Here is a 12,082-nt window from a genome sequence, read left to right as displayed (position 1 = left end):
AGGCCAGGAATTGCCCCAGTGGTACTGACATTATCCAGCTTTCAGATCTCTATTCATTTTAAATCTGCTATCCTATTTACATATTTTTGGGGATAAATGGAACAAATGGAATAAATGCTATTAACGGTAATTTTAATGTCAAAGCTATATTAATGCTATATTAAATTTAATAATCCAATATGTTGTTTTAAAAATATATCACCAGTATATCTGGTATAGTATAAATTTCTAGAATAAGAAAAAAAATGGCAGAATAAAAACAAGTTATTTTAAGTCAGGGAATAAATAGATATAATGAGCAAAGATGCTATTCATTTAACAATGTTATAAATTTTCTTTATTTAATAATACTAAAATGCATAACAATGTGAGATTTTTGTAACTAGCTTTCCATGCATGTTAAAAATCAACAGGGTATGGGACATTTTGAAAGATAACATAAAACATTGGGGGTCAATAAGGGAACCTCTACATTTAAAATAAGACTTTGTATTTACATTTCAGTAGTTTCTTGGAATACTTGTATGGACATTTATACAAGATAATAAGAATATCTGACAAGAAGTGTCTACAAAATAGTATGCTTAAAATGCTGTTGTGGGATGTGTCTTGTGTACATAGAAATAATCATGAACAATTTTTATTAGCCACTTGCAATAAAGTTTTAAAACTGAAGTGGACCAATTTTTTTCACAACTAGACACAGAATGAGTAGAATGAGTATCCAAGAAATGTTCCTATGGATTTCTGTGACTGAAGATTATTTTAGATTGATACTGTATTTGCATAGACAGTAATCATTACATATAGAGTTATCCCTGTGTACTTTCTCCATATCTCTGTGCTATCAAACTGTCAGAAACAATTGTGGAAAGGTGAAATCTGTCTTGAGGCCTTATAGTACTCAGACAATGGTGTAACTTAACATGTCCCTACTGTATAGCAGTCTATGAAAGATTATGGGATGTGCAGAGTCTGCATCATTTGAAGGAGGAATGGAGATTCCTGGCAGGCTTTGCTAGAGTATTATGGGATAGGCTATTGGCCCCATGCCCCCAGTGGTTATTATGGTCTGTGTGTTCAGTAGGGGGATGGGATACATTTATAACACATTTGCCAAGTGGTTTGGGGGTTGCTGTCTGTAGGAAGGTGCTGGTCCAGAGGGGTCCCCGGGTGACTTAGACTCTGGAGCAGGGTCTTCTTTTCCTGCTGCTTTTACTTGTCAGGGGAAGAACAGTGTGACAGTGATTATTATGGGCTGCAGGAAAGGAGAGTGAGATGCAGTAAGTGCGAGCATTGTAGGCTGTGGCTAAGAGTTGCTGGTAGTATTATGGGATATCTCACTGGCCAGAGACTATTATGGGATGCCTGGCTAAGGGGGAGGAGAGAGAGGTGAAAATGGTTGATATTATGGGATGTCCTGGGTGTGCCTATTATGGGATGCCATGGGGGCTCCCTGAATATTTCAGTGAGGCAAGGCTGAATGCAAAAGGGAGGGCTTGTTCTGGGATACCAGACTTGGCAGCCAGCATGCACTTATTATGGGATATGCCAGGGAAGGAGTGAGTGGGGAGAGATTACTGTGGGTGGGTTGGAAGAGCCAGGCAAGGGGATGAGAGTAGGTAGTGGTGAATATTATGGGATGTTCAGGGCAGTGAGACGGTGCCTGTGGGAGGGGGGGAAGAAAGAAGAGAATGTGACTATTATGGGATGCCTCCATGGGGGGAAGGGTGACTATTGTGGTGTGTATGAGTAAGAGCGAGTATTATGGGATGTTTCCGCATGGGGGGAGCGTGTATTACTGGACGGTCCCCCCCGCAGGGACTATTATGGGATGTTTTGGAAAGGGGAGGGGAATGGTTATTATGGGATGCAGAGCCGGGTTCCGAGCGGGTACTTTGGTGGGCAGAGAAGTATTATGGGATGCCTCAGTTGGGGGGGTTACTGAGGTGACGGAGGTGGGACCCGTCTCCAAGGCACCAGGGGCATATTATGGGATGGAGGCGGGAGTGCGTGGGGGGGGGACAGGGGGAGGAGCTTGGCTGGGGCTTTTTTTTTCCCCTTTAAGAGGCGGCGCTGGAGCCGGAGCCATTTTCCCTTCAGCGGCGTCGAGAAATAAGAAGCCGGGGCGCCCGGAGTCGGGTGAGGGCGGGATGGAAGGAGAGGCCGGGGGCGGGCGGACGAACGGATAGACACCGGAGAGACGGGGGGAGGTTAAACGGCAGCCCCCCCCCCCGGCTGCTCTGCCGCGCTTCCCCCGGGAGACCGCCGCCCGGCGCGCCCGAGGGAGGCGGGGTGCTTCGCCTCGGCTGCCCGCCCCTCCGCGAGCCCCCCTCGTGGCCCCGAACCAGCCTGGAGGCTAGGGGGGACCCCGCGCTGTCTACCGCGCGACCCGGCCGCCGCACGTGTCCGGAGAGCGCTTTGGGGCTCCGTTGCTCCCCAGCCCCGCTTCTCCCTCCGCGTCCCGAGCCGGGAAAGCGGCCTTTCCTCGCCATCTCCCAGACCTGGCCTTGATTCCCGTCCCGTCCCCGCCTCCCTCCCACCGTCTCTCTCCCTCCCCCCCCCTCCCCGCTTCCCCTGCTTGATTTCTGCCTTCGTGCCCACCCCCATTTCCCAGGGGGAAGCAAGTTTGCCTTGCTTTCCTTTGAGCTGACTGTGCCTTTTGTTTGCTATTTTGCTTAAAACGATCCCTTGGTATATTTTCCCTGCAGCTGGGCTACTTACTGGTCACCACCGAAATGTAAAATCTTAGCTCTTTTCTTTTCTTTTTAAGTTAGCAAGAAGGAAGCCCTTCAGATAGTTTTATCTTTTAGAAAGTATAGCCAGATTATTCCAGACATTCGCCTTCCTGCCCACAGGCTCCATCCGAAAAGAACTGGGAAACCCAAAGTCGAAGTTCCTGTCAATCTACTTAGAATGAAATAATTGCCTTGAATTAATTTAGCATTGCCCTCAGGACCACTTTGGATTGGTGCTTGGGCCAAGTTGTTGACTTCTTTGGCTCTCCCTGGTGCTGCCTTTTTCTTGATAGTCTATGGAGTCAATTTGGGCAGTCTGACAACTTAGTATAAAAGATGTTGGGACTTTTAGTCTTATTGCTTGCAATCTTCTTTCTTCATGTAGCACGTTACTGCCATTATTAATACGAAAGTGCCAAGATAGCACAAGCTGCTTGAATCCCAGAAGCCCTCTTAATCAGAGGGCATGGCGTCGGGCATAGGATCCCCATCGCCCTGCTCTGCTGGCAGTGATGAGGAGGAGATGGAGATCCTGTTGAACAACAGTATTCATCAACATCAAGGTACACAGGAATGCTGTGATAGAAGGGGTTTTTAAGGCAATGAATAAAACTGTCTGAACCAGAACTAGCTACAGAGTCATCTGTTTTATATTGGACCAGAAACACCAGAACACTCCAGATTTATTATAGGGCTGACATGGAAGTAATTAGTTACCCTTCATCTAATATTTGATGATAACTTTATGATGAAAACACTATGTAGTATCAGCAATTAAAAAGAACATAGATGGTAAAAATGTGAGGTTCTCCCTACAGTATTAAAATGACATCAAACTTCTGCTTGGATTGCAGATGAATCTGTGGTTACAGCTACTGCTAATATTTGGTATGTCTTCCTTCTGTATCCATTGCTCCTTGCAGAAGTTGAGTTCTGCTGTGTTTGGGAAGAGCATTTTGTAGATCTCAGATATTTTGAATTAGTAATTTGTCATTTTTTTAATGTATGAAAATTTTTATGGAAGGTTTTGTTTATTAGTGCATGCATGTATTACAGAAAGTGTCTCTCAGGTGTCTGCATCCGTTTTCTAAAACCTGTTTGGTTTATTTTATTTGTTGATGTGCAGAGAGTATCTTGCATGGATATTAAAGGAGATGAGACTGGGAGGTATGGATAATGATTCCTATCAAAACAAACATTTCACCCTCAAAGAGTGAATCTAAGTGACAAGTGCATGACTTTCTTTCTATTGCCCACTTGAAAGTTCAGTATTTCTGTATCCAAAGTGATCATTGCTTTGGGTAATTGTATGACCCATTTTTGTTCCCAGCCGCACCTAGCATAGCTTACTTTACAACTGCTCACCTTAGTTGTTTGGATTGAATACGGTCAACTTGATGCAGCAAATGAGCAATGGGTTTTGGTCACGTTTTAGTTGTTTTCAGAAAACTTTTGTGTTTGAGATCAGTTATTTTCTGCAGCAACCAACTTTTTTTTCAGAGTCATTGCTTTTGAAGTTCCCATAAGAGTTGGACCAATTGGATATTACCTCTTTTTTTTTTTTACCATAAGAGAGCCAGCTCTTCTTTTCTCTCTTCCAAAATTCAAGAGGGAAGTAGATAATTAATGTTATTTTGTGTTAATCAGCTGAAAAGTAAGATAGCTACCTATGTGGGTATTAGTTTGCATAGGAAAAGGAGTGGAAAGAACACTTAGTCCAGAATACTTGGATTTAGGGTTAAGTTTAGAAACGTTTATAGTAAGAAAGATTGGGAAGAAGGGATGTAATAAAAAATATTTCTGGCACAAGATGTATTTTCTGGTTTGGGAATACGGGACTCCACCCAGAAGTTTCCCTCTGCTTCTTGTCCTTCAGTGCAGCAACTGCTTTGACCTGTGGCTTCCCTCATCCTGCCCGGTGCTTGTGGTTAGGAGGCCATTTTCCTTGGAGGGAGAACTAGTGACTCTAGCTGCGTGTAATGGGCGGGGGTGGCTGATGAAGGGGGAGGGGAAGAAGAATGACTGGGTTACTGTGGATCCTGTCACAAAGGAAGCTGGTTACTGACCGTATTCCTATGTGCTTTGGGGAGTGGGAGATTGGAAGAACGGATGGGATTATGGTGTTTTGGAATGATGTGTTAAATTTGTGTTTGAAAAAGAGAGTAAGGGAGAAGGAATGAGTTACAGCTTGCATTTGCATTGAGAAGATGTGTCTGAACTGGAAAAGTACCGATATCCAAATAAACACCTAATGATTGAAATGGAGGTTATGTTTCTTCTTTTCTGACACTTGCTGAACTTGGATACCTGAACAGTAACTGCTAGGTAGAGTAGGGGAGTTCACACAGTTTCCTATCACGTTTGTTGTGAGGGTAAAGGTTTCAAAATAGAGGCAAGAAGGATAATAAGGTAGATGCTTCATATGATTTTTGTTCGTTTGTTTATCAAGGACTGTTGATATTTCCTATGCTGTTTTGATACTTACATAGAAAATGGATGCAGAAAGCCAATTGACTGTATTACAGGGGTAGATTCTCTGGAGTAAAGAGTATTCCTTTGATCATTTTTTTATTCGGGATTTGGATACAGATTTATAGGGAAGTTAGTATGTCCGGTTACATCACTTTGGCTTAGAAAAAATGAGTGCTGTATAGAAATTGCTTCTTTTAATGAAAGCTTCGTATGTGTAATTTTTAACAGGTGATTGCATCTGCCCATTAAAAAAAAAACCTTCAGTGCCTATTTGAATGGTTACATTAATGTTACATTTCATTTAGGAAATATATTACTAGTACAGGTAGTCCTTGACTTATGACCACAATTAAGTCCAAAATGTCCATTGCTAATTAAGTTGTTAAGTGAGTGTGCCTCATTTTTTATCTTTTTTGTCACAGTTAAGTGAATCACTGCAGTTGTTAAGTGAATCATGGAGTCATTAAGCAAAGTTGGCTTCCCCCATTTACTTTGCTTGTCAGAAGTCAGCTAGGAATTCACAAATGATGATCGGATGACCATAGCACAGTACAACTGTCATAAATATATGCCAGTTACTAAGAGCTCAAATTTTGATCACATGACCATGGGGATGCTACAACCATTGTAACTGTGTAAACTGGTCATAAATCAATTTTTTCAGTGCCATTATAACTTCTAAGAGTCACTAAACAAATGTTTGTAAGTTGAGGACTACCTATATTTCATGATGGGGAGAAACTAGAAAGAGTTTAGTAAAGACCAGAATTTAAAGATTACAGAACTGCCTACATTGTGGTTTGAAAAAAATAGTCAGACAGCTTTAGGTAAGTATAGGTAGGAGGATGTAATTAGGAACAGAATATAATGTCACATTTGAGTTTTAGAAACTCTCTTCCTGGTTTTATTACTTACCTCAGAGCCTGAAGAAGAGCCAGAGGAAGAACTGTTATCTGAGGCCGAGTTGCCAAAAATCAAGAAAAAGAAGAAGCCCAAGAAGGTGAAAGAACCTAAGATACCCAAGCTCAGTAAGCGTCAGAAAAAAGAGGTAAGAAAATAGAAAGTCTTTGCATGTGTGGTAATTGTAAAGGATTGAACATTTTTTAAATTAGATTATAGAATAAAATACAAAAGGAAATAGGAAAATACAGTGGGGGAGGGAAGTAAAGGATTGAAGAGAGAAAAGCTTTTTTTTCTGAATAGATGGGACTTCATGTTAATGGCAGAAAGTCTGATGTTCTTTTTGAAAGAACAAGGGTTTGATGCTCACTTTATCTTAATTTTTCCAACTGCCTCCATTCCAGCTTGGAGATAGCTCTGGTGAAGGAAATGAATTTGTAGAGGAAGAAGAGGAGGTGCTGTTACGCTCAGATAGTGAGGGAAGTGACTATACTCCTGGCAAAAAGAAAAAGAAAAAACTTGGGGCTAAAAAAGAGAAGAAGAACAAAACCAAGCGTAAGGAGGAGGAAGAGGAAGAAGATGAAGATGATGATTCCAAGGTGAATCTGAAACATTCTGTTAAAGTTATTTGTTTAGTTTAAGAATATTCCGGGATGGACAGTTAAAAGATTATTGTTCTACTTTCTGAACTTTGTTGACTTGGTGTTTATCTTGTATTTTTCCTTTGCTTGGTTTCTATATCTCTCACTTGGTACTTCTTTGGTAAAATGCTTTTTTGGTACCAAAAAGAGTTTTCAAATTGAGATTTTATCTCTGCTAATACTACCTTCTGTATCCTTCTTTTATTAGGAACCTAAGTCCTCTGCCCAGCTTTTAGAAGACTGGGGCATGGAAGATATTGATCACGTTTTCACAGAAGAAGATTATCGCACTCTAACAAATTACAAGGCTTTCAGCCAGTTTGTCAGGTATGAGTCTGTTTTGTCCCTTATGTCTCAGTAATACTGCATTAAATTATGCATAACTAAGTAGTTTTAATAAAGCATGAACTGTGAACTGGAAATCTAAATAGTTGTTAAACTGCTTTAAAAAAAGCCCAGCTACTTTTTCCATGCCTCTATACCTCATCTGCAAAATAAGTTAATAATACTGTTGAGCTGTAATAAGTAATACTGGTAACTTATGTACCGTTAAAATTTCCATATATTGCAATATCTTATGCCTGAGGATTTAATTTTATAGATATTGAGGGCCCTACAAATTGGTTCAATATTGCCTGTACTAGAAAGAAAATAGTGCTAGAAACGTTTTTCTGTTTTGATTGTGTTAGTATCTCAGATTTTGGAGAGAACTTAGCCAGTACACAGAAATTTGTCTTGTTTGGTGGGAATGATGTGATTATTGAAATAGAAGAAAGCTTAAATCCCACTCAGTCCAGCATGACCTACTAGTGCTCTTTTTTCTCTTCTCCTTCCCATAGGCCACTTATTGCTGCAAAAAATCCTAAAATTGCTGTCTCAAAAATGATGATGGTTCTGGGAGCCAAATGGAGAGAGTTCAGCACAAATAATCCCTTCAAAGGGAGTTCTGGAGCATCAGTGGCAGCGGCCGCTGCTGCTGCTGTAGCTGTAGTGGAGAGCATGGTAACTAATGTGGATGCTGTTCTTCCTCAGCCCCCTGTTGAAGTCCCACTTCGAAAGGCCAAAACCAAAGAAGGAAAAGGTGAGGGGAAAATGTAGCTATAGAGGTTTTTTAATAATGTGTCTGGCAACCCTAATTTCTTTAAATATTGTTAATATACTGAATATAGTTGAGTTCTAGTTGCTATTTAACTGGGTGGTGATATCTTCTAGGGCCTAATGCGCGGAAAAAACCCAAGGCTAGTCCTCGTGTCCCTGACATCAAAAAACCCAAAACCAAGAAGGTGGCACCTTTAAAAATCAAACTCGGAGGATTTGGCTCCAAGCGTAAAAGATCATCTGTGAGTTTTTTACTTTTTTCCCTGGTACTTGGGTGTAGAGAGTAGAATCTATTACTTCAGGCAGTAGCTTCCTTCAGCGTTCATGAGATTAGGAAGAGGTGCCTATTGTTATATCTGCCTATCTAATGTATTCTTTCTTCTTCAGAGTGAGGAAGATGACTTGGATGTTGAATCAGACTTCGATGATGCAAGTATCAATAGCTATTCTGTGTCAGATGGTTCTACCAGTCGCAGCAGCCGCAGCCGTAAAAAATTAAAAGCTGGAAAGAGGAAAAAGAAAGGTACTGAACTCTGATAAATAAGATCTCCAGGGAGTACAGGATTCAAGAATAGAATGGGCCTGTGTGTTTGAGGTTGGAACCTGCCTCAAATCCATAAAAGGGAACTTGCTACTGTCAGTCTAGAGAAAGAATCAAACTGAAAGATTCTGGAATGAAGTCCTGTTGAGAATAAAAACAAAGAAAATCTTAATTGTTGGTTGGGTCCTTTTAGTGTATACCTGTTTCATTGTTGCAGTCCTTGGAAATCTCTGGTGGATTTAAATTGCCATATCTACAGCTGTTAGTTATCTGAACTGTAAATCTTTTATCTAGCTAATTCTCAATGATATAAGTCTGAAATACATTTATTTTGCTTAAAGAACCTAACTAATTGATCGCTTTTCAATGCTTTGAACACTATTGCCTCCATTAGGAGAAGAGGATGCAACTGCAACTGTGGATGGCTATGAGACGGATCATCAGGACTACTGTGAGGTGTGCCAGCAGGGGGGAGAGATCATCCTATGTGATACTTGTCCTCGTGCCTATCACATGGTTTGTCTGGATCCAGATATGGAGAAAGCACCAGAGGGCAAGTGGAGCTGCCCCCATTGTGTGAGTTTGGGTTGTAGAAGACGGAAAGAGGTGAATGTTCGCTAGAGCTTACAGCACTTGGAGCTAACAGTTTGCCTCTCCTTTAGGAAAAAGAAGGTATCCAGTGGGAGGCCAAAGAAGATAACTCGGAGGGTGAGGAAACTATGGAGGATGTTGTGGGGGATGCAGAGGAAGAAGATGATCACCACATGGAGTTCTGTCGTGTCTGCAAAGATGGTGGAGAACTTCTCTGCTGTGATGCCTGCCCTTCATCTTATCACATACACTGTTTGAATCCTCCTTTGCCAGAAATCCCCAATGGGGAGTGGCTTTGTCCACGCTGTACGGTGAGTCCTTAACAATAATTTGTACCTAGTGTAAAATGTAGCATAGTGTTTATTTATGGGAATGATAACTTTATGAGATAAAAGGTGTCTTACTGAACTTATATTCCTAAAGAGAAGTATGTAAGCGTGGTTTTGAATAATTCATTGTAGATCTTATATATTTTATTTAGAAAATGAGCTATGAATATCTTTGTGAACAGATTGGTAATTAAATAGGAAATACTGTTCTACCCTGAGTAGGAGCTAGATCATGGAGTGGAAGGAGCTATAATAAAAATAACTAGACGTTGAGGCCAGACTTTTCAAGATGTCATCAGAAAATCTTAAGTCTATTTGCTAATGGAATTTTATCAAACCAAGAAATCTCAATGAGGAATTTGGTTGCTTATAGAAATATCTGGATCACACAGTATTAGAACAGAATATATATTGGCACTTAACCCACCATCATTTAAAAAAAAATCACATGTACTCAAAACATTTTCTGCATGTTGGTCTGAACCACTCTTTCGTATTAACAAAATAGTTCACTAATTATAAGCTATCCTGATTTTTCTCCACTTGCTAATTTCTAATGATCCAAATACTGGAATGCTTTTATGCTGTACAAGACAAGTTGTTATGAAGTGTCCATCTTGAAACCACTTAAAAGGATCTGTAAGCCATGCTACAATACTTACATATTAGACAGTTGTTTTTCTGTTCTGGTTATTGAAGATACCTAATATATTAAGTATAATTCTGTGGTTCTCATTGTAGTCTATTTTTATTATTAATCCTGAAAAGGAATATGGAATGTTCTCCATAGTTTAAAACTTTCTGGGATAGAATATAGTTGTGTGTGTTAGGTAAGCTCCCCGTTGGGAGAGCGAGTACATTCAGCGAAACGTTGTGAGAATTGTGTTGGAGAACACACAAACCAGCATACAGAGACACTGCAGTTTAAATAGGCTTTTACTTTTGTGGAAATAGAGGTATCAGAGTCCATCAAACAGTCCAAATCATACACGAGACAGACAGTCATCAATGTCTTTCAGTTAAGGGATAATCCAAATAACATAGTCCAGTATCATATAATCAGTTCAGTACTCAAAGTTTGCTAGCAGTTGCAAAACTTACAATAGCTCATGGCACTTTCTAACAGCCAGCTTCCAAAACACTTAGATCAGATAAGCCCAGCATCTAACAAACAGAGAGCTAACAATCATTCTGGCTCCCTCTTATGGCCGATTGAGGAAAACAGCAACCAATCACATTTTACAGTATGATTTAAAGAAACAGGTACAACATTGCTATATGATTTATATATTGCCAACCCAACCGTTAGATTATATTCCTAACTGTGTGGATATTGTCTTTCCAATAGTGATATAATTAAAGTATTGGGAAGCTTTAGCAAATGCCAGAGGACCCAGAGCAAACATTTTCTAATGCCTTTACACACCTTTAGTGTCCATCTCTGAAAGGCAAAGTGCAGAAAATCTTGACATGGAAGTGGGGACAGCCTCCATTACCAACTCCAGTGCCACGGCCTGCTGATGCAGATCCAAATGCACCTTCTCCTAAGCCTCTGGAGGGAAGACCTGAGAGGCAGTTCTTTGTCAAGTGGCAGGGGATGTCCTACTGGCACTGTTCCTGGGTTTCTGAGCTGCAGGTAAGTTAAAGCTGATTTTTCAACTGATTAGGGAAGGGAAGCTGCCCGACTATGTTCAAATGATATGTAATCTGCTTGTATCCCAGCTGGAACTGCATTGCCAAGTAATGTTCCGCAATTATCAACGTAAAAATGATATGGATGAGCCACCTTCAGGAGACTTTGGGGGAGAAGAAGAGAAAAGTCGCAAACGGAAAAACAAGGATCCCAAGTTTGCAGAGATGGAGGAACGGTTTTATCGATATGGGATTAAACCAGAATGGATGATGGTCCATCGAATTCTCAATCACAGGTTAGGCAAATAAGGAATTATTATCTGGAAAACAAACCTGTACACAATTATTCATAAAGTAGCAAAGGGTGAGCATGCTTATTTGGCAGCCATTACTGCTGATATCTTGATTCTTTTAGTAGGAAGTCACCCTACTTTTGCATAACTGTCAAATTGTCTTATCTTAAGAATATGCACTTGGGTAAACTATTAGTGAATGCCTGTTGTTTTTCCATTCTTTAGTGGATTTGCAGGAAGGGGGGAAAATATGAAGCTTAATCTTCTGCTTCTGTGGACTAGGTTTATTTAGAAGGTTATGTTGATTGTTCTCTTTTTCTTCCAGTGTGGATAAGAAGGGGAATGTTCATTATCTTATTAAGTGGAGAGATCTACCATATGATCAAGCTTCTTGGGAAAATGAAGAGGCAGAGGTACAGGATTATGATATCTACAAACAGTCATACTGGAACCACAGGTATATGAACATAATTGAACAGTAAATTTATAAGGGAAAAAGAGAAGAATTATTCCTACTAGATTGATACCATTAAGGATACTATCTGGAATTTATCTAGCCTACTTTCTGAATGTATTGGAAAACCCATTACGTTTATGCTCCGTATATTTGCTGTAGCTCAATTTGTGTGGTTCTCTTCCTAAACAGGGAATTGATGAGAGGTGAAGAAGGAAGACCAGGAAAAAAAATAAAGAAAGTGAAATTACGAAAATTAGAGAGACCACCAGAAACCCCCACAGTGGATGTAAGTTAATGGATTGATGCAGCCTCATGGCCATACAGTCTTCATATTCAGTTTGGGATATAATATTTTTAGTGGGATTTTGTTACATTTTTTTAGAGAAAATT

At 40.3% G+C, this 12,082-nt stretch overlaps 1 protein-coding gene across 2 annotated transcripts in view; it reads left to right on the top strand.

Moving 5' to 3' along the window:
- The first annotated feature begins 2,052 nt into the window (after positions 1 to 2,052).
- CHD4 (chromodomain helicase DNA binding protein 4) overlaps positions 2,053 to 12,082 on the top strand; it is a 31,088-nt gene continuing 21,058 nt past the window's right edge. For both annotated transcript variants that reach the window (XM_014067590.2, XM_014067589.2), the window contains exons 1-14: positions 2,053 to 2,142; positions 3,124 to 3,301; positions 6,131 to 6,258; positions 6,515 to 6,709; positions 6,960 to 7,078; positions 7,591 to 7,832; positions 7,964 to 8,091; positions 8,237 to 8,372; positions 8,785 to 8,966; positions 9,053 to 9,292; positions 10,743 to 10,946; positions 11,033 to 11,238; positions 11,561 to 11,692; positions 11,882 to 11,978. In XM_014067590.2, coding sequence (XP_013923065.2) covers positions 3,205 to 3,301; positions 6,131 to 6,258; positions 6,515 to 6,709; positions 6,960 to 7,078; positions 7,591 to 7,832; positions 7,964 to 8,091; positions 8,237 to 8,372; positions 8,785 to 8,966; positions 9,053 to 9,292; positions 10,743 to 10,946; positions 11,033 to 11,238; positions 11,561 to 11,692; positions 11,882 to 11,978 — 2,106 coding nt within the window. In that variant the 5' untranslated portion in view covers positions 2,053 to 2,142; positions 3,124 to 3,204. The remainder of the gene's footprint in view (positions 2,143 to 3,123; positions 3,302 to 6,130; positions 6,259 to 6,514; positions 6,710 to 6,959; positions 7,079 to 7,590; positions 7,833 to 7,963; positions 8,092 to 8,236; positions 8,373 to 8,784; positions 8,967 to 9,052; positions 9,293 to 10,742; positions 10,947 to 11,032; positions 11,239 to 11,560; positions 11,693 to 11,881; positions 11,979 to 12,082) is intronic.

The sequence above is a fragment of the Thamnophis sirtalis genome, unplaced genomic scaffold (assembly GCF_051295495.1).
Source record: "Thamnophis sirtalis isolate CommonGarterSnake01/CBP01778 unplaced genomic scaffold, rThaSir2_p1.2 scaffold_5, whole genome shotgun sequence".
Lineage (NCBI taxonomy): Eukaryota > Metazoa > Chordata > Lepidosauria > Squamata > Natricidae > Thamnophis > Thamnophis sirtalis.
The sequence above is the reverse complement of the archived record's forward strand: the minus strand, read 5'-3'. Positions and strand labels throughout refer to the sequence as shown.